Source organism: Ammospiza nelsoni, chromosome 8 (assembly GCF_027579445.1).
Source record: "Ammospiza nelsoni isolate bAmmNel1 chromosome 8, bAmmNel1.pri, whole genome shotgun sequence".
NCBI classification, from domain to species: Eukaryota; Metazoa; Chordata; class Aves; order Passeriformes; family Passerellidae; genus Ammospiza; species Ammospiza nelsoni.
In genome coordinates this window covers 12,540,586-12,566,714 of record NC_080640.1, presented here as the reverse complement: position 1 = coordinate 12,566,714, position 26,129 = coordinate 12,540,586, and the positions used below count along the sequence as shown (strand labels likewise).

General features: G+C 50.4%; 2 protein-coding genes across 5 annotated transcripts in view; one reads left to right on the top strand and one right to left on the bottom strand.

Annotated features, from left to right (window-relative positions):
- The window catches only part of NT5C2 (5'-nucleotidase, cytosolic II), a 64,937-nt gene extending 50,891 nt beyond the window's left edge, over window positions 1-14,046 (bottom strand). Inside the window, exon 1 of one of the 4 annotated variants that reach the window (XM_059476713.1) lies at window positions 14,024-14,046. The gene's annotated coding sequence lies outside the window, so the exon portion shown is untranslated. Of the gene's footprint in view, window positions 1-1,251; window positions 1,450-8,261; window positions 8,333-14,023 lie in introns of those variants that run through there. The other 3 variants (XM_059476711.1, XM_059476714.1, XM_059476712.1) reach the window with 3 other exon arrangements.
- Window positions 14,047-14,175: 129 nt separating this feature from the next.
- On the top strand, window positions 14,176-20,589 carry INA (internexin neuronal intermediate filament protein alpha). The gene is made up of 3 exons (XM_059476999.1): window positions 14,176-15,108; window positions 18,519-18,643; window positions 19,231-20,589. Exons 1-3 carry the CDS (start codon window positions 14,176-14,178, stop codon window positions 19,502-19,504), a joined length of 1,332 nt encoding a protein of 443 aa, XP_059332982.1. The 3' UTR covers window positions 19,505-20,589.
- Window positions 20,590-26,129: the final 5,540 nt, after the last annotated feature.

The following is a 26,129-nucleotide window of genomic DNA, read 5'->3' as shown; positions in this document are numbered from 1 at the left end:
CACAGCCTGTGTGCAGGCTCAGCTCAGTGAAATCGACCCTGGGCTGGCTCTCATCTCTCCTGAAGTGCTCACAAAGGCCAGAAGTACAAATTCCCCTTGATCTGTGCTCCTCCTAGCTCAGTACCTACAGGTACCCCTGTCCTGCAACCTGCACCACACAAAAGTCCTCTTTCTCCCCAAATGAGAGGCTGGCTGGTACCTAGCACTCACCATGGAGATCACAAAGGGAAGTACCCAGAACCTGCCCTGCACTCTGCTCTCAGCAGGCAGCAGCTCCCTGCTGATGTGAAACAAGCCACACAGACCTACCGACCGAGCAAGCACAAAGAGGGAACACTGGGGAACCTGAACACTGCACAGTGCTTTGAAGTGCTCTTACTCTGTGAAGCTCCCCCCATCCCATAAGGAGAACAATTCATTACTTTTCTGACCTGTTTTTCTTATCAGAGGCAAATATAGTAATTATAGTCTGCCTGATTACAAATGAAATTACAAATCTGTCCTAAGGGCACAGTACTGTCCCCATCTAAATGCTATCAGCCCCCAAATCTCATTTCATCTTGACAGATGTGTAGTACCGAGGCACCACTACAGGAAACTCTACAAGTAAATTAATTTTACAAATACTTTCTTTGCAGTATACACAAGCTCTTCCAGAAGACTGCTAATTTGTACAGTTTTTGTTAGGCATCCTATGTGACTAAGTTCATCAGTAAAATAGCTGAATATCTATGATGACTTTGAGCTCTAGCTAGGTTTCTGGCTTCTCTTTGATAACCTGACTCAGCTTTATCAAGTGATTCCAAAGACCTACATTAAACCGTTTTGCAACTGAATCAACCTCTTTTCTTTGGAAACTTCTTACTATCTGTCCAAGCAAAACACAAACCACCAAGTTAATGTGGGGAAACAGTCACCTTTCCATGGGCTGTTCAGTTCCCTAGGCTTTAATATTAAATCAATCCTGCTGACACAGGAGCCTGTTCCCTGGCAGGAGCAGAGGAGGACACAGAGTGTTGTCTCTGCATTTGTCCCAGCATAAGCAGTTCTCAGAAGGGACAAAATGAAGTGACAGATCTACTACATCAGCTGCAAACTGGAAGAAACCTGAGAGCCTGAAAGGTGAGAGAACATTAACAAACAGCTAAGAAGGCATCATCAGCACATCCCTGTTATTGTGCTGAGCTGAGAGTTCCCAACACTGAACCTTCCTTCTGGCCAGGACTTCTCTCTTCAGGGAATCACAAGTACCTTGTCAGTGTAGGCTCGCAGATGGATTCAACAGTGCAGTCTTGTCCTGCTGCAGATGAGCAAACAGCTTGGATCCCCTGGGTTTTGAGACACCTTTACAAACATCTGTCCCTAGCAGAGCAGTATGAAAGCCCTGATTCACCCAGGACTCCTTTTTCAGCGTGTTACCTGAGCTAGCGCAGCCACTAGAAAAAAGAGCTGACCCCACGCCCAGCCAGCACAAAGCCTCCTCCTGATTGCTTTCAAATCAGCAAATGAAAAACCCCTAGCCTTGCTGTGAGCGTCACAACATGGGAACACAGTTCTCTGCATGTTCTAACCTTTCCAATATTTGTTCCTGACCCCACCAGTACACATTGATTTATGAGGCCTCACAGTGAGTTTTATTACTGTCTTTGTTAATATCTACTCTCTACATGTCTGTGAAGAAAAATGAGTGGTAGATGAGTAAAACACTGTTAGTTTTTCATCATCTGTTCCCTCCCGATTGCTCAAGTTTAGCAAGCAGAGTATTTTGGCCTTGGCTCATAAAACTGGCAGTGCAATATTGAAAGAGAAGTTAAAACACATGTAAAACAAGAGGTTAAGAACCTACCTAATCTCTTATCACATGAAAAAAAAAAAGGAAAGGGTAAATTGCAAATGTGTTTTTAATTAACTCTTAGAAAGGCTGCAGTGATATTCTGATCAGATGTGGAAAAGTCCCCAAATTATTGATGGACACTTCACCTCAGATCACAGCAAGTAAAACTCTTTCAATTTTTTTTTTTTTTGTTAACAAAGGTAAGCAGTGGGGAAATGCAGGATCCCCAAACACTGAAAGACTCAAGATAGGCTGTCTTGCTGACCTGCTCTTAAACATCACTGATGCACCGATAACTGAGGCATGGAGCGGAAAATGAAATTTGACTCCTGCCTCAGTTTCCAAACAGCAGAACTAACAGATGATTTACCAGTCTGGCTTGCCTCTAAGCTAAATTCCTCTTTCCAGCTTCACTCAGCCACTGGTATTCAATGATGAGAAAGCTACAGGAACTAACGGGAAGAGCAGTTTCCAGGGCCAGTCTCGAGTTAACTGATGCTCAGAACACCTGCAATTTATGGTCACCTGATCTGTTTTTTCCTTTAGGGAATGAACCGATCCTGACCTAAAAGAAAATGCAGAGAGTAACATGAGAGTAACACTGAACTGAACAACCAATAAAACAGAAATAATTATGTAGCTACTATGGGGATCTGTTCTTAAAAGCTCTCAGGGAATACTGCATAGAGTGTCAGAAAGGACATGATTTAAGAGGACATTTGGGACTAAATTTTACAGCCCTTTCCTGTGACTTCAAAGGCCACATACATCTTTGCATAGTCTTGAAATGGAATTGCTTTGTAACATCCAAAAAGATCAGAGAGAAGCATTTGAAATACCTTTGCCAACATGTTTAGCTATTCCTTTGGGGGGAAAAAAGGTATCTTGGAGACAGAGAAAGCAAACAAAATCAACATTAAAAGATTATTTATTTTTGATTGTAACTGTTCTATTTACTGACTTCCAAAATTACCTATGCCTGCCCTTTGCTAGCACTTATTCTTAGATGTTGTTATTGGTAATTGCCGTGTTATGATTACAAAGCTCTGGCATAAACCTCAGACCTCTTTTGGGTTTCTGAGAGCAGAATATTCACATGCTCTTCTCTGACCTCATGTTCCTAATTATTCACTGTGCATGCCTATATGTAACTCAACACCAACTGAACCAACCCAAACACCAGCAGATTTCAGCTAATCTAGAGAACTCTGGGTGCTTTATGCTAAACCATCTTCAGCCTTCTGAATTTACCTTCCTTTACAGGTTACTTTACAAACTGACTACAAAGTTTCCCTTGTTATACACCATGGCCAGACACACTGCATTTGATGCAAATGCCAAGAGGAGCCTGGTCCAAGCAGTAAAGTATGAGCTGATTCCCATCCACAGCTAACATTCTTCAAAGGAGATAAGGAATACTGATTTCAGCAGCAAACACTGCCTGAACAGTGCAGTCAAACGCTTCCTCCCGGGCCTGATGGACACAGCTGGGATGCAGCTGCTCCTACCACAGCAGTGCAGGCAGCAGCTGCTGCCCGGGAAAAGGCAGCAGCTCGCACAAGAGGGGGACAACCCTCCCAGAAGGGCTCACAATCCAGATCTGGCCACCACAACTGCCACGACTGGACCACCCCAGCTGGAAAATATTTTGGGAGAGTGTACCTTCCTGGACAGTTCAATGAGAAGTTACTTCATGAAAATCTAGCAAGAATGTGTCTTAAGAGTTTTATCTATTATGCTGATGTTAACAGGGAGAGCTACAAGGCCTGGGTCAAAGCCAGCTAATCCAAAGGCCCACTCTTAAATACACAGTAGAAAACTACTCTACCTCAGAGCCTCCTGCAGAAATATGTACAGGAACTTTCTGGTTTATCCCTTCCTCTGAACCAACTCTGCCAAGCAAGGTTCAGTGGTAATCTTGTAGTAAGCATACAAGCAAAATAGCAAGTCTTTGAAAACATGTGAAACATAGCTAGGAGCTGTGAATACTTCATAACTAAATTAAGCTAAGTTTGGACCACAAAATGACTTCAAGGAGCTTTTGTTTTTAAATAAATCACTTGTGGTGAAAAGAGCTGGAATGGCAGTTATAGCGACGACCACAACCGCCTTCTTATTTACAGACTGGGTACAACACGAACTGCACTAGAGCACATTGTTCTGCACATCTGTTTCTACTAACTTCACTTTGGAGCCACCTTCCAATCTCAGAAGAATCACATCTCCTTGGACCTCCCTTTCTCCTTCCACCCACCTACAGAAGCTCTGCCCACACATTTTTTCAGTTTCAAAAGAGAAGCCAACAGGTTTCAGTCCCAGCATCATTACTGTAGGTGTCTCATTACTGTGGCTCCTGCTCTCCGCAGCTGATGGACTCACACTTTTGCAGAACTTAAGTCACTTTGAGCTGGTATGATGCACAGGGTAAGAACCCACTTGTTTTCTTCCTTGGTTGTTAAGAGAAGCATGCAGGTGATCACAGTGGGATCTCCAGCCTCCTCAGTTTAGTCAGAATGGTGTCTCTAGTGAAACCACCAAAAAAGGGCTGACTGTGCTGGTAAATCCCACAGCAGGTATTCATGCCCAGAGGGTAAGTTAAGATCATCAGCAAGCCACAAGTTTAAGCTCTACCATGCTGTACCAGACTTGAAAAAGTGACAGGACTTAGAGTTCTGGCACACAGCCACTCACTGCTCCTATGTCTGGGGACCCACCTGTCCAGGAAATAAGAGCAAATCTGCTTTTGACTGTAGAGTGTGGTGCACACGCTGTTACACATTCAGGTAATAACAGACTGCTGTGGGTTTTTTAGGCTGAATTACACGGGCTCCCTGCTCGATCTCATACTGCCATATAAAAAATGTATTTCTCCTAATATGGCTTCATACAGGCAGGTCTCCACAGCACTTTTTAGCCCTGCAAACCCATGCATGAGACTTAGTGACTACATCTATGTAGGCAGGTCTAGACTATCAACTGCTTACAGTGGCTACCTTAAAAACAGATGCAATTTTTTCCAGATGTTGGTTAAGGTCTGTTTACCATACATAAAGTTCTACTTATTGTATATGCTGGATTCCCTCTGCAGTTGTGTCAAAGAAGCAGATGCATGTTACACACGTGATCTCTGTGTAGAGTGCACAGTCCCAGGTTTTAGGAACCATTCCAGTTAGTAAGTCATAATGATTAAAAAACAAAATACAGCTCATTGCTACAAGCATCATAATCATGACACAGTAATTTCTTTAATATCACAAAACAGACATTTTAAAATAGGAAATATTTATATCAATGTGCTTTTCAAATATACTCATAAATAATAAGATTCAGCACAGAATAGCCGACTCTTGAAGACTCGGATTGTGGCATTTCAAATAACAATTTAAATTATATTTGTGCTGCTTATACTAAATAAACAAAATTTTAAAAGTAGATGCAGTACAGAAAATAAGTGAGGAATTCCCATGCACTGACTTGGAAACATCTCTTCCCAATTACATCCCAAAGAGCCAGGCAAGGCTTTCCCTTCTGGGCACATTCTGTTCAGTTTTCTCTCACTGCTGAAGAAGCCACAGCTGTTTTCTGTCAGGACACCCAGTGTTTGTGGGCCACCCCCAGGCAGGGATCTGGGGCAGAGCAGGCGCTGTGAGCTCATCCCATGGCACAGCACCCAGGCTGTGCCCTGCTGGGTACAGCCCTGCCCTCAGTTTGCCTTGGTGGAGCCAGCTGCCCTGCTCTCCTCATGGCTTGGCACAGGAGTATTTCCTACCCTGAGGTGACTGGTTACCGAGGTGTTCTTTCCAAGGAGTGAAGACAAGGCACAAGCCTGCAGAACAGCGAGCCAGTTCCTATGACAACTTTCCACTGCAGCCTGGCTGGAGACCATTAATCCACTTTCCCCAAGCCAAGCAGCTTCTCCGTGGTAACGCTGCTTTGTGTAGGATTGTCACCAGTGCCCAAGCAATGGCAAATTCCACGCTACTGAACCACCACAGCACCACCTCCAGAGCACTCCCTAACTCAAAATGCCCACAGAACGATGGGTTCACTGAGTGTGACTGCAATTCTGTCTCTTGCTCAAGGTTTTCAGGGAAGAGCTGTGGTCAGCCCTTCTTCCTGCACCTCCTGGCAAGTCAGTATCTACAATTCCTGCAGGATTCAAAGGCTGCAGACCCTCTCAGCTTGTCCTGGAGCACCAGACCTGCTCTGCAGCCAGCCTGCGCCATCCCCAGATAACAGCTCACACTGCAACAGCTCACCCACCCACCCATCACTTTTCAACAAGCATTATTTTATTAAACTGAACTGCAAGTAAGAGTTATGATGGGATTAAATAAAGCTATCTGTTTTTTCAATACGCATCATTTAAACACTGTATTCTAAGAGTTTGCTTCCCTTCTTCCAATGCAAAAATAATATACTTGTATATTTTTGAAGGAAATAAACCACTCCTTTCAGTGTTCCCCAAAAAGCACAATACCACCACAATGTTTACCAGTAAACACCAGACTAAGCTGTTTAAAAAATCAATCCCCTGAAAGTTAAAAAAAGTCTAGGATAAATATTTCTAGTGATTTTAATAAGGGTCTATTAGCTTTCTCTTCAAGTTATATTAGGAATCAAACATGACAAGGAGTGACAGTTCTAGGGAGATATTATTATCATCATCGTTACAATGATTAAAAATTGCCTACTAACTGGAAATCTGCCTGGGAAAGTTTCAGCCTGAGTCTGATTTTCGCTAGCGTATATCCCAGAATCATCGTATAACACTACTGCTACCAGTGCAAATATACTAACGGGCTGCTAATTTCAAAACTCAGCTGAAAACATCTCTCCCATTCTTACAGCTTTTCTCCCCATTTCTCTCTGCAATTGTACTTGATTCAATGGAGCATTCTAAGCGCAGTTCGGTGGTGCACTTGCCATACAATTTGTTTGAATGACGCTGTACAGAGTAAAGGTTGTATTGTGCTATATAATGCAACCACGACTATGCTTGAACAAACCCCAACTGCTGTTAATCAAACCAGCAGGTTCCTGAACGATCCTTTGGACTCTGGACTAATGGCAATAGATTATTTTAAATAGCAGTTCCACTCAAAAATATGTTTAGGTTGACACGGATTGACAGGGACAGTGGCAGACTTCCTGAGCTAAGCTGATTGATTTGCATGTAAAGCACTGGTGTTTTTGCTCACTGCTGAACCACAAATTCAGCACTTGAACCGAAGATCAAAATGCAGTTTTGCGTTTTCTTTCTGGTTTTCAGCGAAACTACGCAGCACTAGTGACAAATGAGTATTTGGACCAATACATTTCAGCTGGTGACGATGTTACTCTAAACTGACAGGGAGACGTTTTTAAGTGACTACTTAGAGAGTATTTCGCAATCTTTGATGTTCAAACAATAAATCTTACAGAGCTAAAAGAAATATTTTAGAACATGAGCGATTATGGCTTGGGAGGAATGTTCTCAAGACCACGTCAAAGAGGAGCCTTAACATCCAGCTTGGCAGCCTTTAGAAACACTAGCAAGGGAATAAACTTGAGCGTTTCATAATCTCGGTGGTTCCAGGAATTTTCAAAACTGCCTGTGCTACAAGAAGCAGTACTGTCGTATAAAGTCATCTGGTCTATCAGAGAACCAGTGTAGGTTTGTTTCCATCATACATTTTGCAACATTATTTTTGGCATGCAAGGAGGGATTAAAAAAAAAAAAAAAGAGTAAGCAAAATGCGAGGAAAGCAACCTTGCACTGGTTTGTTTTATTTATTTATTTACTTGGTGCCTCGCGCCTGACTTTGGGTTATCAGCTCCAGCCTGACACAGCCGGACTGCCAGGAGCAACTCGAACGGAGCGGAGCGGTGACAGCGAGCCCCCGCCCCGAGCTCCGGCTGCCCGGCCCCGCGCCGCTCGCTCCGCGCCTCTCCCGGCCGGGCGGCCGCCGCCCCGGGGAGCCCTGCGGGCGGGAAGGCGCCGCCGGGACCCTCCGCTCCACGTGGGGCGGAAGGAAAGCGGAAACGGAGGCACCGGGTGGCGGCCCCGGCCCTGCTCACACACACCGTGCCCGGGGCTCGGCCGGCGGAGCGGGCACGGAATCGCCGCCCTGTCACGGCCGGGGGCAGCTCGGGGGGCTGAGGCACGGCCGGGCGCTGCCCCGCCCGGGGCGGGACGGGGCAGCGGCGGGTGCCGGGGCAGGGCGGAGCAGCGGCGGGCGCTGTCCCGGGGGTCTCCCCGCGCCGCCCCAGCCCCAGCCCCGGCCGCGGGCTCGGCACCCCCCTCACCGGGGCGCGCGCCCGAGGGAGGGGGCGCTGCCTCCCCCGCCGCCCGCCCCAGCGGCCCCCGGCGCGCACCCGCCCCGCGCGCGCTCCCGTCCCTCGCGCGCTCCCCGCACCCGCCGCGCGCGCCCGCGGCCGCTCTCACCTCGCGCCGCGCTCGGGTGGAACTGCCCCGCACCAACTGCCGCAGCGCCCGCGCCGCCCGCACTGCGCAGGCGCCGCCCGCGCCCCGCCCCGCCCCGCCCGCCCGCCGGCAGGGAGCGCGGGCAGTGTGCGAGCCCCGCGCCGGCCGCACGGGCCGCGGCCCAGGGAGCGTCGGCAAAGTGCCGAACCGGCAGCGAGCGTGAGGGGAGTGCGGGCCGGACCCCGTGAGGGACTCACTGCGGGAGCTCGGCCTGTCCGGTCTGGAGAAGGGAGACTGAGAGGGGGACTCGTCAATGCATAGAAACCTCTCAAAGGCGGGTGCCAAGAGGATGGTGCCAGGCTCTTCTCAGTGGTGCCCAGTGACAGGACAAGGAGCAATGGCCATAACTAAACCACGGGAAGTTCCACTTCAACCTTGCACTGAAGCAGGGTTATCCTAGAGGATGTGGCACAGGATTGCGTCCAGATGGTTCTTGAACATCTCCAGTGAGGGAGACTCCGTATCCTCCCTGGGCAACCTGTAGCAGTGCGTGTTCACCCACACTGCACAGAAGTTCTTCCTCGTGTTCAGGTGGAACTTCCTGTGCATCAGCCTCTGCCCATTGCCTCTTTCCTGTTGCCTGACATCACCGAGCAGAGGCTGGATCCATTATCGTTACACCCTCCCTTCAGATATTTGTACACATTAATGAGGTCCTGTCTCTTATAAGGCTGAACAGGCCTCAAGCTTTTCTCATAAGAGGTGCTCCGGACCCATGACCTTCTCTGATGAGGAAAACCTTCATGCTGAGGGTGGCAGAGCACTGAACAGGCTGCTCAAAAGGTTATGGAGTCTCCATCCCTGAGGACATTCAAAACCCACCCAGGCACATCCCTATGTCACATGGACCCTGCCTTGTCAGGGGAGGGATTGGAAGATCTCCAGAGGTCTGTTCCAACCCTAACAATTCTGTGATTCAGTGTGGCAACTCACAGAACAACCACACAGCCCTTCCTCAGCAGCCTCCTCCAGGCCTGGCATCACTCCACACAAAACCTCTGGTGCTGCACCCCAAGGCCTGCACCTCCCTGGCCTGCCTGAGCTCCCACAGTTCTGTCAGCCAGCCCCTGCGTTGCTGTACCACATAATGCTCATTTTCAAAATCTGTTACTTTGTCTTAGTTTGCCATTGAGTTTACAATACCTTGAGCTAGCAGCTTAAGGAAGCATGGGCTTCAGTATCAAATAAAAACCTAGTCACTCTACTTTGACATCAGCTCCCCATGTTGCACAATGTTCATTTATTTTTAAGCTCCACAATGTCTGAGAGAGCCAGAGCTTTAGTTAAAACGTGATTAATCATTGATACTTTGGGGAGTGTGTCTGCAGTGCAGACTGGGACAAGGCTGGGGTCAGTGTGTGCCCCATCTGCTGTCAGGAGGGTGGTGAGGAGGCCCCCAAGCAGCTGGGGTGGCAGAGGTGATGGCTGGGGGCTTGGGGGACAGCAACGGGCAGGCGTGTTCCATCTCCATCTACTGTGAGCACAGACTATATCCCTCATTCCTTCAGGCACGGCCACCAGGTTGGGCAGACTGAGGGATCATTGTGCAGAGCAGAAACTGCCTGTGGTGCCCCCAAGTCATGCCACGCTGGGTCAGCACCGCCACAGAAAGCTCAGAGCAAAACAACCCTCCCCAGCAAAACAAGCCTCACCTTTTCTGTCTGTTTTTCCTGACCCTGGAGGGCTGGAAAAGGCCTCACATTGGGATTCTGGCCACCTCAGCTTGATTCCTGCCAGCGACAAGGGTGATGGCAGCCATCCATCTACCCCACCTCATCCAGGCCCACTCTGCTGTGCCAAGCCCCTGGAACACTCATTCAATCTCCTTTTCCATGCCTCAGTGGTAGCCAGAGGCTGGGAATGTCTGCCTCACACTGGCAGCAGCTCTCCTGTCCCCACTGCCATGATGCTTCCTTCATCTCCCCGAGGACTGCCTCAGCTTTTCCTACTGCCCTGCACTCTGCTGTGGGTGATAAGGCTCTGCCACCACCCTCTGGCACAGGACACGCAGCTGGGCAGGGTTTTGCTGACTTGGCCCATTGTACCTCTCCAGGCTCTGTCAGCCTTGATCCATCCCCTTCCAAGGGGAAACACCCAACAGCAGCAGAACTATTAGTTCTGGCTGTAGCAAAGTCCATTTTTGGTGCCAAGCCTCTGGCAGGGAGGTTCTGCTCACAGGGAAGCTCAGCCTGCACTTCCCAATACCCTGGGACATCTCACAGCACCTGCACCGGGCCCCCAAGCAAGAGTTTTTACTTGGAGATGCAGCCATCTGTATTTGTCATTTCCATGCATCCTCATGGCAGGGCCCCTCCTGAAATGTCTGTCTGTGTGTCTTTCCAACACATAACCCCAGAAGACTCACTGAAGCCAACAAGGATGACTAAAAATGTGAAATGGCTTTTCTGTGAAGGAAAATGAAATAGACAAAATCCTTTCATCCTAGGAAAGAGGTGAAGTGGGGTAGAGGTGTGCAAAATTCTGCACAGGGAGGTAGGTGGGGAAAAATTGTATCCCAGCTCTTCCACTGTGTTCCACAAGCCAGGGACATAAAATGAAATTAGCTGCCAGACACTCAGAAACATTAAAAAGATGTTTTCTCATAGAGTGCATTATCAAACTGTGTGTTACAGAGCACAATGGCACGCAGGACGTGAACTTGCACTGATTAGATAAGGGCCAGTAAACAGAAAGGTGACTGCTGTCTGGGGAGCTCCAGAGCTGCAGACAGACAGAACCAGAGAAGTTATACCAAAGAAGCATGAATTTCCCACTGTGAGAAACACACTCCTGAGTTAGAGGGATCCAGTACAGCCATTTTCCTATTTTTGTTAGTGAGTTTGTGTGTGTGCAATTAAGCAAATGCCTCCGTCCTCCTTATAGGTGTGTTTAGCACTTATGTTTTCTCCGTGACTTTGCTGCCCTGACCCAGAGAGCTCTCCCTCCTGCAGGGGGCCAGACCCACCTGTGCCACAGGAGATCTGGCAGCAGCCTCCTGGAAGACACTGGGATTTGCCTTTTCCCCACTGCTAGCAAGCATTTCCCTCTGGTGAAGCTGCTGTGGTGAGGCTGGGGGGTAAAGCAGCTGCCCAGAGCTTTAGTTTCATGTGCTGTGCTGGCCAGGAGGTGTGTGTCCCACTGCCATGTGTGCACAGCTCAGAGAGTGGTTTTTCCCTGTGACTCACAAGCCCAGGCAGATTGCAGCTCAGGAGATAAGTGGTTTAATGAGCCTCATCAGCAGGCAGATGCTGTGTGGAGAGTATCACAGAGTATCACAGAGATCACTCCTGCTGTCTCACATGCAAGACTTGATTTTTGAAGTAACTAGGAGGTATGAAATGGTCCTGGGTAATTTAATCCCTAATACAACCCATTGTTGTTTCATTGGTGCACAATCCTTAGCTATGGGACTGCTTCTCTTTGGTTTCCTGCTTGTTTTCTACCCTTATAAAACTCCTCCTGATGCCATGTGTCTGTGTCGCAACAGTTACTCAAGTGTCAAGGTTTCCTGATGCTGAACACATCACAGGTACTTGCTGTGCTTTTGGTTTGTGCCCACTTGTCCAGCTTGTCATCTTGTTTCAGGTCTGACATGCTTTTCATCTTTTTTCAGCTTTTCTGCAGCCTTGGAGTCCCAGCCTTGTTCTGCAGGACAGCAGCGCTCACTGTGACTTAGTGACTCTGATCCCTTGTGCTCATTCAGCCACAGCTCCAGCAGTCTCACCAGCAACTGGCACAGGTCTCAGCTGTTTCATGCAGCTCCTGGGTGTGTAATGATGTCAGAACACCTTGACCCCTTTCCTGAAGACAAAGGGATTTTATCCCAGGGTCTTTTTCCATGGAAGTCAGCATTTCTACTACCTTGTAGTTCATGTGCTGGAGGAGACTGTGACACTCCTAACTGAGCTGTTAGGGCGCATATGTGTGGCAGTGCTAAAACAGCATGAGTGAGAATGCCAGGGTAAGCTGCATTCCACTTTTCCATGGCAAAGAGAACCACAGAAGCCTCCATCATTAGCAATAAGCATCAGAGCAAAGTCAGCAAAGCAATGCCACACACAGAACTAAGCAGAGCTGGAAACTTCCCTGTTCCTTGGTCAGTTTTTCGCAGTACCCCTGACTTAGGATATTGTAATGCAGAGTAGGAGACACTGAGGAAATGGTAAAAGGCACTTGTGTGTGAGGAGTATGTGAAATACCTGGGGAAAAAAACAGACCAAGAAGAGGATTTCAGCCCCGGCAGTGTGAGCCAGGTAGCCCAGGCGAGGGCGAGGATAGCTGGCAGCCCCACCTGTGCCAAGGCTCTCTGCCTGGGATGCTCTGCCATCAAAACGTGAGCTGCTTGGATGATGCAATTGTGCCGCTCACACTGCAGCTGCACATCGAGCTACCTGCACTGAAGGTATTGCTCAACCCCAGCAACAGCTCTTTTGGAAGTCACAGCTGTCTCCAATGCCAGCCCTGGCTTGTTTGTCCCCCCTGCTCATTTGCTGGAACTCCCTCATGATGTCCTCTGGTGACCTGTGAGGACAAACAGGGATAAGTGGAGTAGAGGAACAGGGCATCAGTGCAGATCTCTGTGCCACAGAGATGCACAGCAGGGGACAGGATCCAAATATTGCTCATTTCACCCATGTTTCTCACACTCAGATCAAAATTAAGTTGTTTTTCCATCTCATAGCTATATTTTGTGCTGCTGCTCCCAGAATCAGTCACTTCTCATTGGTCTCTTGGACGTCCTGCACTGGGGTGCAGGCAATGCACTTGGCCTGGAGGTGGGGTGTGCATGTTCCCCCCTTCCTGTCAGTGATACAGCCCTGGGTACTCCCAGCAAACCCTAGCCAATGGGAGAGCCCAGCCTGCTTGCATGGACAGTAGAGAAAGTGAAGTGCTTCAGTTCCTGGCAAACAACCTGAAGGCAAAACCCTCCCTCTGTGTCACCTGTGTTACATCTGGACTGACCATTATCAGTCTTTGTCCTGGTCTCACCCTCCTCCAGGCGTACTCCCAGCTCTGCACCCCAACAATCCCCATCCCCATCCCAAGGAGATCCCACACAGACATAGGCACCCTGGTCCTCATCAGAGAAGGGGGGCTGGAACCAAGCCCCCAGGACACCTTCAGCCCAGACACATGCACAGCACAGCTTCCCTTGAGCATTGGAGAGGACAGCTGGGGATACCCCAGCAGGAGTGATTGATGTATGTATGGGTGGGCACATGTGTGTCTGTCTGTCTTTTGTCTCTCTGGGTGCCTGCCTGACTCTCTCTCTCCACCTGCCCATTTCTGTCTGCTTCCTTCTGTCTCTCTTCCTTTCTGCGTCTCCTTGCCAGTGCATCTGTGTGTCTCTCTGAACGGCTGCTTGCCCCTTTGTCTCTGGCTCCGAGCATACGAAAGCGTGTCTTACGGTGAATGCACCTGACCCTTTTCGCATGCCTGTGCATCCATCTGTTTCTTTGTGTGCGTGTGACCTCGTCCATACGCCTGCGTATGTTTGCATGCTCCTTCTGCGTCCGTGTGACCGTCTATTCCCCGCATACATCTCTCCCCGCATCCATCCATCCGTCCGTCTATCCGTCCGTCCCGCCCCGTGCCCCGCCCGCTGCCACAGCCCTTCAGCACCGCGGCGCACGGACAGCTCCTGTCGCCTCCGGCCGCGGCGGCACCGCGCACCGGACCGCGTACCGCGTACCGCACTGCACCGCGTACCGCGCACCGCTTACCGAACCGCACCGGGCACGGCACGGCAGGGCAAGGCACCGCACCTCACCGGGCCCCCTCCCCGCCGGAGCGCTCCGCCCTGCGCCCCCTCCGCGCCGCGCTCCTCCCCGCCGTACATAAGCGCCGGCACCGCCGCCGGTGCCCCTCCGCCGCCATGAGCTACAGCGCGGAGCCGGCGGCGCTGGCCGCCTCCTATCGCCACCTCTTCGCGGGGTCCCCGCGGCGCACGGAGATGCTGGCGGGCCGGTGGGCGCGCCCGGGCGCGGAGCCGGAGGCGCTCCGGGAGCGCGGCGCGGAGCCGCGGCGGGCGCAGGGCAGCGAGAAGGAGCAGCTGCAGGGCCTCAACGAGCGCTTCTCCGGGTACATTGAGCGGGTGCGGGCGCTGGAGGAGCGGAACCGGGCGCTGGCGGCGGAGCTGGCGGCGCTGCGGCAGCGCTCGGACGAGCCGCGCCGGCTGGGGCAGCTGCTGGGCGGGGAGCTGCGCGCCCTGCGCGCCCGGCTGGAGGAGGCGCACGGGGAGCGGGCGCAGGCGGCGCTGGAGCGGGCGCGCCTGGCCGAGGAGACGCAGCGGCTGCGGGCGCGCTGCGAGGAGGAGGCGCGGAGCCGCGCCGAGGCGGAGCGGGCGCTGCGCTCCCGGCAGCAGGCGGCCGAGGCGGCCTCCCGCGCCAGCGCCGATCTGGAGCGGCGGGCGGAGGCGCTGCAGGAGGAGCTGGCGGCGATGCGCAGCGCCCACGCCGAGCACCTCGCCGAGCTGGGCGCCGCGCTCCCGGCCGCGGCCCCGCCGCCGGCCCCGCGGCCCGACCTGGCCGCGGCGCTGCGGGAGCTGCGCGCTCAGTACGAGGCGCTGGCGGCCCGCAACCTGCAGGCGGCCGAGGACTGGTACCGCGCCCGCTGCGCCCGCCTGCACGAACGGGCGGCCCGCAGCCAGGAGGCCGTGCGCGCCAGCCGCCGGGAGGCCGGCGAGTGCCGCCGCCAGCTCCAGGCGCGGCTGGTGGAGATGGAGAGTCTGCGCGGCGCTCACCAGTCCCTGGAGAGGCAGCTGCAGGAGCTGGAGGAGCGGCACAACGCCGAGGCCGCCGGCCTGCAGGTGAGCCGGGCGGCGCCGGGAACCGTCACTGTGCCCTCCCCTGGCACCGGGCAGCGCCGGGCGCTGGGCGACACCGAGCATCCTCCTCCCGCGCCATCCGCACCAGTCGGCTCCTCCATCCCTGCTGCCACCCCCTGTGATGTGTAGCACCGGGAATCTCATCCCACGCCAACACCCGGCGCGGTGCCGCACCGGTACCCGCGTCCCTGCACTCTCCCTCCCCTGGTCCTGTGCAGCGCTGAGCATCGCTGTGGCCTGCAAAGTGCTGCAGCGCAGCTCTGTCCCCTGCAGCAGCCCCTCCCGCAGTTCTGTGCAGTGCTGGAACCCCCCGGCCCCATGCGGGGCCCCCCTGCCCCACATCACTCAGCACCATCGCCCGCGCTGTCCCGATCAGTGCTGCACCACACAAACACCCTCGGCACGGAACAGCACCCACCCCTCCTGCCTTGTGCAGCACCCACCCATGCAGGCGGTGCCCCTGCAGTGCTGCGCAGCACCAGGCATCCCTGCAGCCCTCCCACCACCCAGCATTGTGCCTCTGCCCTGCACACAGATCCTGCCCCACCATGGCATTGCTTTCACCCTTTATCCAGGGGCAAAACCCCAAAGGGCAGATTTTGGGGAAGCAGGCTAGCACACTCCTTCCAATGCTCCCTTCCCGCAGGGGACATCCCACACGCTGTAGCGCTGTTTGGGACATCGATCTGTCCCTGTCCCTTAAGGATCAGGTCCAAAATTGCCTACACATCATTGTGGGCAATTCCTCGAAGCTGTCTGCCCAGGCTTGGCCCTTTGCCCTGTGGCCTCGCTCTTGGCACCTGCACTGCAGAAACTGGAGCTCTGCAAAGGTTAAGTCTGGACTTGCAGACACATCCGAGCATTTTTTATGTCTGTGAAAAGACTCGTGAGAGGCAGACACTGACTGCTCCATAGCTCTTATTCCATTACTGCAGTATTGCCACATTTTCTTGCTACAGGGAAATGTTCATGATTTATAATAAAATGAATCATGAGATTGTTCTATTATATGACTGTTAAATGATCTGTGGTTTCTAAATCAAACCATTTCCTTCTAAATACTGAAACAACTGCTTTAATCATACATGGAGGACTCAAGTAATGCCTTGTCATTTCTAAGGCCAAATTTTGCCAGGCGCTCTAGGATTCATGACTTAGTTCCAAACTGCTTGCAAGCTTCCTGAATAGTTGAGGTGGTCTTCAACAATTTTTGTGGAAATAGGCAATATAAAATAATATCTATAGTGAAAACATTATACACAGTAATCTGCTTAAATACTCTTGATGCCATGTGAAAGAGGGATCCTAGGAGCAACCTATCAATTGGGGGAAAAAATTAAGCAACTGGATTAAACAGCAACATAATTGAAATTGCTTTAGTGACAGCATGGCAGTGCTTTTCTATATGACCCTCAAGATCTACTTTATGTGTAGCAATACTTAAAATTCCATTGAGCAATGTGTGTGTGTATCAGCTAAGTAATTTCCTTGGCTGCAAACAGTGGAAAAGGTTGGAAGTGTGTCTTAAAAGAGAATATTCCTATTGTCTGAGCTTTTGAAATGATCCTGCTAAAGGAGATGTCTTTATAATTGTGGGCTGCCCAGCCAAATCTGAACCAACATGCAAGAGCTTTTTGTTAGGGCGCAGGTTTGCAGTGGTGTGAGGAGGGGATTTTTGTTCTACCAGCTGGCTGAGCTGGGTTGTGGAAGAGAGGTGCAGAACAGGAACAAGGACAATCAGTTTTGAAAGAGTTTTTTGCTAATGTGGACTACAGGCAGAGGGAAGAGGGCTGGAGGCACGAAGAGTCGCAGCAGCAAGAGTGGAGCTGTCCAGGGTGGGGATCAGCTCAAGTCATTCCCTCCTGCCCCGGCTGGGCACAGCAGCAATCTGTCTGCATCGGAGCAGAGGCTTTTAACCTCTGCAGCAGCAGCAGCCACATCCTGCAGCTTCTCAGTCGATGAACTGCCCAATGAACTCCTCAGAGGCACAGCCTCTTGCAGATATTTTGCTGTGGAAAATGGTCAGGGCAGCACAGGTCACAGCAGAGACCACAAGGATGGCTCCTAAATCACATCCTGCAAGGCAGGCTGTGCCCAGCTAACCCGACAGTGCCATGCTCTTTGCTGCAGTCAGGATGAGCTGCTGCTCTGAGGGGCTCTGCTCAAACAGGGCCCACTGCAGCAAGGTCAGCACAGCTCCCTGCTCCTTGGGCAGCCCCACCTGCTTTCACTGTGTCTGCACTGTCCACGAGGGAGGTTAGGCAGGAGAGGAAGCTGGGGACGTGATAGGAATGGGAAGGGGACAAGATGAGGATGATGTGGCAGGACGAAGATTGCTTGCTGGAACAGAGGATCTGGAAGCAATTGCAAAGTCCTGGCTCTGGGAGGGGATGCAGGAGAGTGGAGGTTGGCAGTGGCCATTGCAGGGCTCTGTAGGCAGGGCTACATCGTGGCTTAAGTGCAAACTGCTGACTCATTCCTGTTCCAAATCACGCTCCTCTGGTGGCACAGTGGGGCAGCTGGCAGCAGGAAACCTGATTGGGAAGAGCCTTATGGGAGCAGGTTTCACTGCTTTCAAGCTGCTATTTAGATACCTAGATGCATGAGGGAAAAATAGTGACTGCTTGTTTTCTGAGAAAAAAATAGAATAAAACATTAGTCTCCTTTGTTAGCAGGAATTCTGGCCTTTGAGTCCTCCACATCACAGTAGAACTGGTTAGGGACAAAAGGCAGGGCAAAGCTGACAGGAAGGATGCTAGAAGGACGCTGCTGTCCAGCTGAGCTCTTGCAGGGCATACCTTTGTCTCTGTAATCTCCCCAAATCCCTGCATTCAGAATCCCCCACTTTGAGGCTCTGAGGCATTTTCTCAGGAAGGTGACAGATTTCCCCACCTGGAGGGGACCCCTGGCAGCAGCACCTCTCCTTCCACCTCCTGGAAGCATGTCCCAACCCTTCTTAAGCCCTGCAGATGTAAACTGCAGCCTTTCTTCTTCACTGCTGCAGTGCAGGGTGCTTTCACTTGTCTTGTTGAGCCACTGCCTGTATTTGAAGATGTTTAAGCCCAAAACTTTCCTCTGTAGCAGCTTGCCTTTCCCCCACAGGACTGGGGGTCCCATCACCATGCACTATTTGCTTATTTTACAGACCCCACCGCAGATGGGAACTGCATGAATCCATCAATGGCTAAAGCCTCCCCCATTGCACACACTCATCCCTGCTTCTTCATCCCTGCTAGCATGACATTTCATGGTCCCAAGCCCTTGGTGGTATATGCTGTCATGGATCAACTGCCCATTGCAACTTCCCTGTCTCTACAATGGGCAAAGCAGAGTGGGACTGTGGGAGAAGTCCCTGTTCCAAAACACAGGGCTGAGCACCCTTGCCTTTGCAGGACACCATTGGGCAGCTGGAGGATGACCTGAGAAACACCAAAAATGAGATGGCACGGCACCTGAGGGAGTACCAAGACCTGCTCAATGTCAAGATGGCCCTTGATATCGAGATAGCTGCCTACAGGTAAGGCTGCTCTACTCCTGCTCTACCTGGGCACTTCCCAAGCCCAATCCCCAATCCCCACTGTCCCAAATTTCCCCCAACAACTCACTAGACTGGGGTATTTTCAAGGGGCCAGAAAATACTTGGGTCCACACTCCAGGAGCACCACAAGCATGTTGTTCATCTCCCTCACCTGGATCTGCCATACTCCTGCCTGGGGAGCAGCCATGGCTCGGTGTCCTGCCTTGCTCCAGCAGCTGTGAACCACTTCCCTCAGCCATCCCAGAAGCAGTATTTTTTAATGGCCACAGTTGGGGTTGGAAACTTGTCTCTCTTGCAAAGTTAAATGTAGATGCAAAAGGCTGTGCTTTGGGTATTTATTTTCCTGGTGTTTCTGGAGAGGAAAGAAGGGAGAAAGTTGCTCTCATGTACCCCATATTGCAAGTCTTCCAGAAATGGTTGACCAAAATATGATTTTGAATCAGTTTCATGGTGCAGTGTGACCTGTGGTGATGGCTTGGGCTTGCCTGCAGGGCACAACATGCTCTCAAGTTTTGCAGATGTTTCACATCCCCATACTAACCTCTTCCATTGTGATGTGCTTGCAGGAAGCTGCTGGAGGGAGAGGAGACCCTCTTCAACATGGGAAGTGGCGGCCTTACATCTCTCAATTCTCTCCCCAGCCCCACTTACTCCTTCCAGCCAAGGAGCTTTAGTTCCTCTACTCTGTCCTTCAAAGAGGAGGAGCAAGGAGAGGTTATTAAAGTGACCTCTAAAATATCATCCAGTAGGGCTGAGGTGATTGAGGGGACCATAACCTCTGTCAAGAAGAGAGGAAGGTTAAACCTGCATGGAGGAATCCTTGCCAATGCAAAGATGTAACCATCAGGACCCTGTTCACAAGCATTTGAGGGGGAACAGTCTCCACTCGGCCTTGAAACTGCTCCTCTGGGCACGAAGCCGCACTGGGCTCGCAGGAAGCCTCCCTTAAAAACACAAACCCAGGGATGGCTTCCTTGCGGGTCCTGCCACTCAGAGGCCGAGCTTGGCACATTGCTCCCTTTTAAATGGGGTGGGGGCACACAGGACAGGTAGCTAGAGATGCATGTTGGTCATTGTGGTGGTGGCACATGGACTCGTTACACGCTCCCTCTCTCCTCCTGCGGCAGGCGAGGGGCAGCCAGCTGGGAAGGCTGCTGAGCCAGCACTCCGGGGAGGGAAGGGAAACAACTCAACATGTTTACTGTAACTAGTTTCATCAATTACCCAAATCCATGTACAGCTAAACTTTTCCCCACTCCTCAAACTGTAGCCATTCACTTTTAACCCTAGAAGCACAGAAATAGCCATACAGGACTGTAACTGCACCTGACATCTGATCTCAGCCACGTATGTTTTGAACTATAAGGAATGTTACTTTTTCTTTGTACTGACAAATCTTGTTTTCTGACAGCACTAGTCAAGCCAGGCATGTGGGGTTTATAAGCAGCCGGCACAGGACAGGGGACTGCTACACTGGAGGTGAAGGCACCACCTCATTTGGCATCGCTGTCTCCCAAATATGAGGGTCTGAGGGCCCCTTGTTGGGCTGCACAGCGTTCACATGAAAACCCTGTGCCTAGATTAGCATCATGCCCCAGCCAGCACTGGGAAGCTGCAGGACTCCTGAACACCAGCCCGCAAAGCATCCTTGTCTCCGCTCAACTGTTCCAAGGTGTGCCAAATTTGATATAGGATTTAACAACCATAGGTTTCCTTCAATGCCTTAAATTGCCAGCGATCGCTTTTGCAAGAGCCAGAGCCGCCGTGTTGTGTGTCAGTGCCCTGGCAGGGCGGGCAGTCAGCACCAGACCTCGCTGCCCTCACGGTGCTGCCAGAGTAGTTCCTGGAACCAGCAAATTGTTTGCTCGCACTCTTTCCTCTTCTATTGTAAGGCACAAGTTAATAATTAAAAAAAGAAATAGTTGTGTGGATCAAACTGAACTGTTTCGTTGTCTTTGCTGCTGCGTCATCTTGGGAACGCGCGTCGGTGTCTGGCCCTCAGCTGGTCCCGTGCCCAGCAGTCCCTCTGGGCCCCTGCAGAGAACTTGGGCTTGGGGTGCAGCTGCCAACCCCTCCTGCTGGGGTTGAAGGTAAGGCTGGACCCACTGATGGCAGTGGGGCCTGTCTGGGGCTCACCCCAGGTGCCTGTCATGGTGGGCCTGCTGTGTGGAAGAGTTTGTGGCCAGCTGGCTGAGGGATCAAGGTCTGCCACGACCGAGTGCACCCTCATTTGCTCAGAAAATGGACTCTGAGGCTGTGATTTGCATCACACCCCTGACAGCTCAGTCCCAAGGTACCTGTCATTTCCTCTCCACACTGCCTGTGTGCTCAGGGGTTAGAAACAGCCTCGTGCTTTCCCTACACAACTGAAGATAAAGTGAATTACACAAGAGCAGATGAAGAGCAGAGGCTGCATCCACCTCCCAAGTAAACCCAGCAGTTATAAATGCTGTGACCAGCAGTGGTTTGTATTTGGAAGATGGACACATTCTGCTTGAGCTGTGCCTGTAGAGGGAAAAAGCACAGGCAGCCTCCTGCTGGGTGGCTCTGCCAGAGCACACTGTCCTCTTGCCTTTCCACTCCTGCTTTGTTGCACCATGTCGTGGCAATCTGTCCCAGAGCCCCAGGGACACAGAGTGACAGTCACAGCCTTCTCCACCAGAGCTGCAGGCCAGGGGCAGTATGGTTGCACCTTGATCCTGCCACACTGGTAACCCTGGGGACCAGGGACAGGCTGCTCACTGTGAGGTGACAGCCCCAGGTAGGGCCACCCTGCAGGTGGGTGAAGCAAGGGGCACTTCCAGAGGCAGGGGAGGGGCACCAGGGCATGGCTGGAGAAGTGCAGCTCACCAGCAGCCTCCAGCAAAACAGCACAGAGCAACTTGGGGTCCCCAGGCAGAGCCTGGGGGAGCCAGCATCTGCAGAGTTAAGTCCAAGGCACTGGCACATAAAAGAAGATCAAGAAATGTCCAAATATCTCCTGGCTGAGCTGTCAGTTAGGAAATGCAAACACACAGTATTTCTCCCAGTCCATAGTGGGAATAAATGCAGATGTGACTGTACAGCTAATGAAATGTACTCCGAATCCCAAACACTCTGCAGCTCTGCTGCTTTCTGTCCCTTGAGCACAAGCAGCCTGACCTGTCCTTTGTTCCCAGCACAATCCTCAGTCAGAATTCCTGCTTGCTCAGCTAACTGGATGCTAATAATGAAGCTGGGAATTTTACTTTGGTGATATCAATGTGAAGGGGCTGCAGTGGTGGAGCAGGACGGAGGAGCTGAGTTTCCAAAACTATTTTGGAAAATGGCTGCAGTGCAAGGGCCAGCCCAGAGATTTCCTGCATTTCTGGAGCTCTGCAGCAGTTTGGTGCTGTATCATGGTGTTAAACTCCAGAGGTGACAGAGGGACAACAGGCAGGGAGGCACATATCTACACTCTCCTTTTCTTTATAAGAAGAAAAATGACAGCAAAGAGGGACAGGTCTGGCTGAATACATTGCCAATGCTGACCTCTATCACCATCCAGGCTTCCTTTTCCAGTGCTATCTTTTTCAGTGTGCCTCCTTTTACCTGCCTGCTTATATACACCAGAAGGCTTCTACAGTGAAACCATAAGCTAGAACAGGACAATAAATCCTCCTTTGTGGTCCCATTGTTCTTATTGAGTTAAACACCCAGGCTGCCAGAGGGAAGGAGTGAGTCAGACTGCTGATGTTGAAAGATTTATACATCTATAAAACCTGGTCCTCTTGGATAAAAGGCAGCTGTGGACACGGACTGCACCATCAGCTCAGGAAGCAGCAGAGCGCAGTTATTTCTCCATGATACTGCCTTTCCTTCATCTTTATGCTGGGGAGAACTTGAGCTTCCACACAGTGAGACAAATTCCCACCACTGGCCTGGCTGTTTGTTTTTTTTCCCTGGATGTAGATGCTGGCCCATGCAGTGGAGATGTAGAGCTCCTTGAAAACAGACAAAGTTGCTGCACACGGAGAAGTTTTGCTAATGATGCTTATCTAGATGCTGCAATTCATTAAAAAGTAAGCCAAAGAAAAAGCAGCCAAAGGACAAAAAAATACCCACAAACCCCAATTTCCCTTTGGCAGGAATGCAAACATCTCCTTTTCCAGACTGAGGAAGAATGCTGTCATTCAGCAAGAAGGAATCAATAAGCAATTCAGAGCAGTCTCTTCCGGCACCTTTGGCTGGGTCCAGCCAACTCTCTCTTTGCCAGCTCTTGGCACAGACACCTCTTTAAGGAATAAAGAGCTTCTTCCTGCAGTGAGTGACCCACACAGAGCCCTAACACAGCAGCCAAACAGATGTTTCTGAATGATCAAATGTCCCCATCACTGGGCTTTGACACTTGGAAGCAGAGTTTCTGTCAAAATAGCACAAGCAGTGCCAGCTCATTCGTGCAAGACTTCAGAGGCCTGTGGGAATAAGGATCCCTTGGCAAATGCAGCACAACATGCAAACAGGGCATGGCTTGGGGTGTGGGGGGGAGAATTTTCATTGACCCTGGTCTGTTCCAGCTCTTCCAGCTGAGCCAAAGGGCTGCAGAGCTGGGGATCAGGGGAAGGCACTCCTACAGATTGTGCAGGGGTCTTCATCCAAAACCCAGCTCAACCAGAGATGAGCCTGCAACTCCATGACAAGCAATTACATCCTTGTTAAAGCAGAACAGCCAGAACTGACATAAAGCATAACATGAAGAAAGAACAGAGTTCATGTCCACGTTAAACATCTGCTTAGACAGCAGGGAAATGCCCAGAAAATGCCAGAGTGCAATTCCAGAGCCCCAGGTACACATTCACTTGCTGATGGCAGCAAAGCTCTTGAGGTGCTGTATCAGTTCCAAAACAACAGAGGCCCAAAGTCCATCCCTAGCACAGCAGGATCACTCTGCTTCTTTGCCTTTGGATTGAGAGGCAGCTGCTGCCTGCCTGCATGCCAGAGAGCACAAGGAGAAACAAGTTCTTGGCTCTCCAATGTCCAGAGCAGCCTTGTAAATGCTCTGACAGACACGTAGTCATTCCCTGAGATGATGCACATGCAAACCCAAGTGTGGTCTGTAAGAAAAGCTGTTTGGAGATGTCATTTGGAAAAGCTGAAATCAGACTGAAAAACGTGGTTTGCATTGAGGCTCAGAACATCATTAAGTTTAAGCAAATTTTCAGTGGAATTGCAAAAAAAGAAAACAAGCAAAAAAAGAAGCCCTAAGCCCCAGATATGACACCTCATTAGTAAATTCCTAGTCTACCAATGAGACCTGAGAGATGTGTAAATAAGAATGCCTGAAGCAAGCCAAAATGATTCAGCCAAAACATTAAGGCTAGATTCTTAAGGAAGCAAGGATTATAGGATCATACTGTGACTCCATGTCCTCTTTACCCCCTACATCCTCCTCTGATCATTTCTTATGCTCATCAGCTTAACTTCAGCCACATTTGAGAGCACTGGAAGTCTCAAAGGTACCAAACCCCTCTCAGTTTCAGGCTCTCAGGTAGGCAGGGGACATCCTCAGGGACTGAGAAGCTGAGCATCCCCTACTGGACACCAGAAAATCCATTCAGAGGACAGAGGTTATGGATGCCTCAACACCAGGGGCTCCACAGTAGCTCTCACAGGAACACACAATTTTTTTCAATCTTTGCCAAGTCTCCACCACCCACTTTTCTAATGTTAATGCTTCCTTTGGAAGAAAACAGACATTTTAAGCTTCCATTTCCAAATAGACTTTTACCACACAATTAGGAAATGCAAGTTCTCTTTTCCTCTTTGGGAAACATTTTTTTTGCAGACCACTGCTGTATTTGACACAAATGCACTGTTTAACATTAAATCCAAAACCAGTAAAGATGGTGACACAGCTCCAGCAAGAATTCTGCAGTTGCAGGGCAGCCAATCAATATTGTATTTCACCTCAGATGTGATTACCATTTCTGTCTCAAAAATAATAAAATTTGACCTGTCTAGTGATTAAACCTGTTTCTATGGCAACATTCTGAAACCTCAGTCAATGTAAATATCCCCTGGCTCATTCAATAAGGGTCTCTTAAAGATAACATGGTAAAGATCCATTTGTGGTCACCTTGCTTCTCTTTCTGGCTGAACCAATTAGTGTTACAGAAGAACCACAAGATAGAGAAACCAAATAAAAAGCAGAAGTGAAGAGAATGCACCATTTGCAACACTTCTCCATTTCTCAGATGGAGAATTATGACAGAGCAGATATTTATGACAGCCTAAAAGGCACGTTTTAAAGAACTTAAACACTCAGGCTGGCCCTTGGTGCATTCTATTGAGTATTTTAAAAGATTAATGGAGACAACTCTTTAAAAGAAAGGCATGCAATGCATAAAAACTCCTATATCTCTTAATAGAATGAATCTCTCCACTCATTTGTATTGACCACAAATTTCATACAAATGATAATTCACCCTGATAAAAAGTAAAACCAGAAATGCCAGGGATGTAATTTTCCTAGTGACTGTTAAAAATGTATTAATGTAGGTCATTGCACATAAATGATTAATGATTCCCTGAAAATATTCAACATGGACTAGTATTAGACAAGCTTGAATGGCTTTCCAATAAAACTCTTTGGCTCTTTCACAACTACAGAAATAAGCTGTAGGAGCTCCCCTGCCTCATGTGTGCCACAGTCTGGTGGCAGTGCAGAGCCAGGCTGGGGGCACTGTTGTGTTCAGGACATAAATGAGAGCTGTCCCTGGCCACTGCAGGTCCCCTCTGCTTAGAGGGCTCAGCTGCACATTTCAGCAGCCTCTTGAACCTTATCTTCTTACACTGAACCTGAACACAAAGAAAACAGGCAGAATGTAACCAGTGTGACTCTGCTCACAACTTGATTGTAGCTTGATTCTGCATTTATAAGAAATCTGGAAACTAAGGCTCATCATCTCCTCTTGCTGGGAATTAGCAGGTCTGTACAGAACTCAGAATTATGCTGCATTTATAAGCAGTATTTAATAAGGATCTGTGTTGGCCACGATGCTGTTGAGAAGACAATGAGAAAGGAAAACCAGAATTATCAAGTAAAGAAACAATAGTGTCTGTAAAGTAATGAATGAGTCCAAGCACACCTTCCCTCACTCCAGAGCACAAGGCTGGCTCATCTCCCACGAGGGCAGAGATGCCATCCCATAGACGGCCTGTTGTTACAGATGCTCCTCTATCATCAGGACCAAAAGTGGCTGGAGGCAAGCCAAGGTTAAAAGGAGACCAACAGAAATAAAACAGCAGCAGGAGAGCTGAAAGAAGATTGGCACATTTTACAGCAAGCAGGCTGATTATGCAGGAAACCACAGAGCCTCAGCTCAGCCTTGGCAATAGCTAAAGGTCACCCTGCTGCACAGGATGTGCCCCAGGGGACCTGCAGCACTGCAGAGGAGGAACACATCAGTGCCTTCAGGTGAAAGAAAGCAGGATGTTCAGCCAGGAA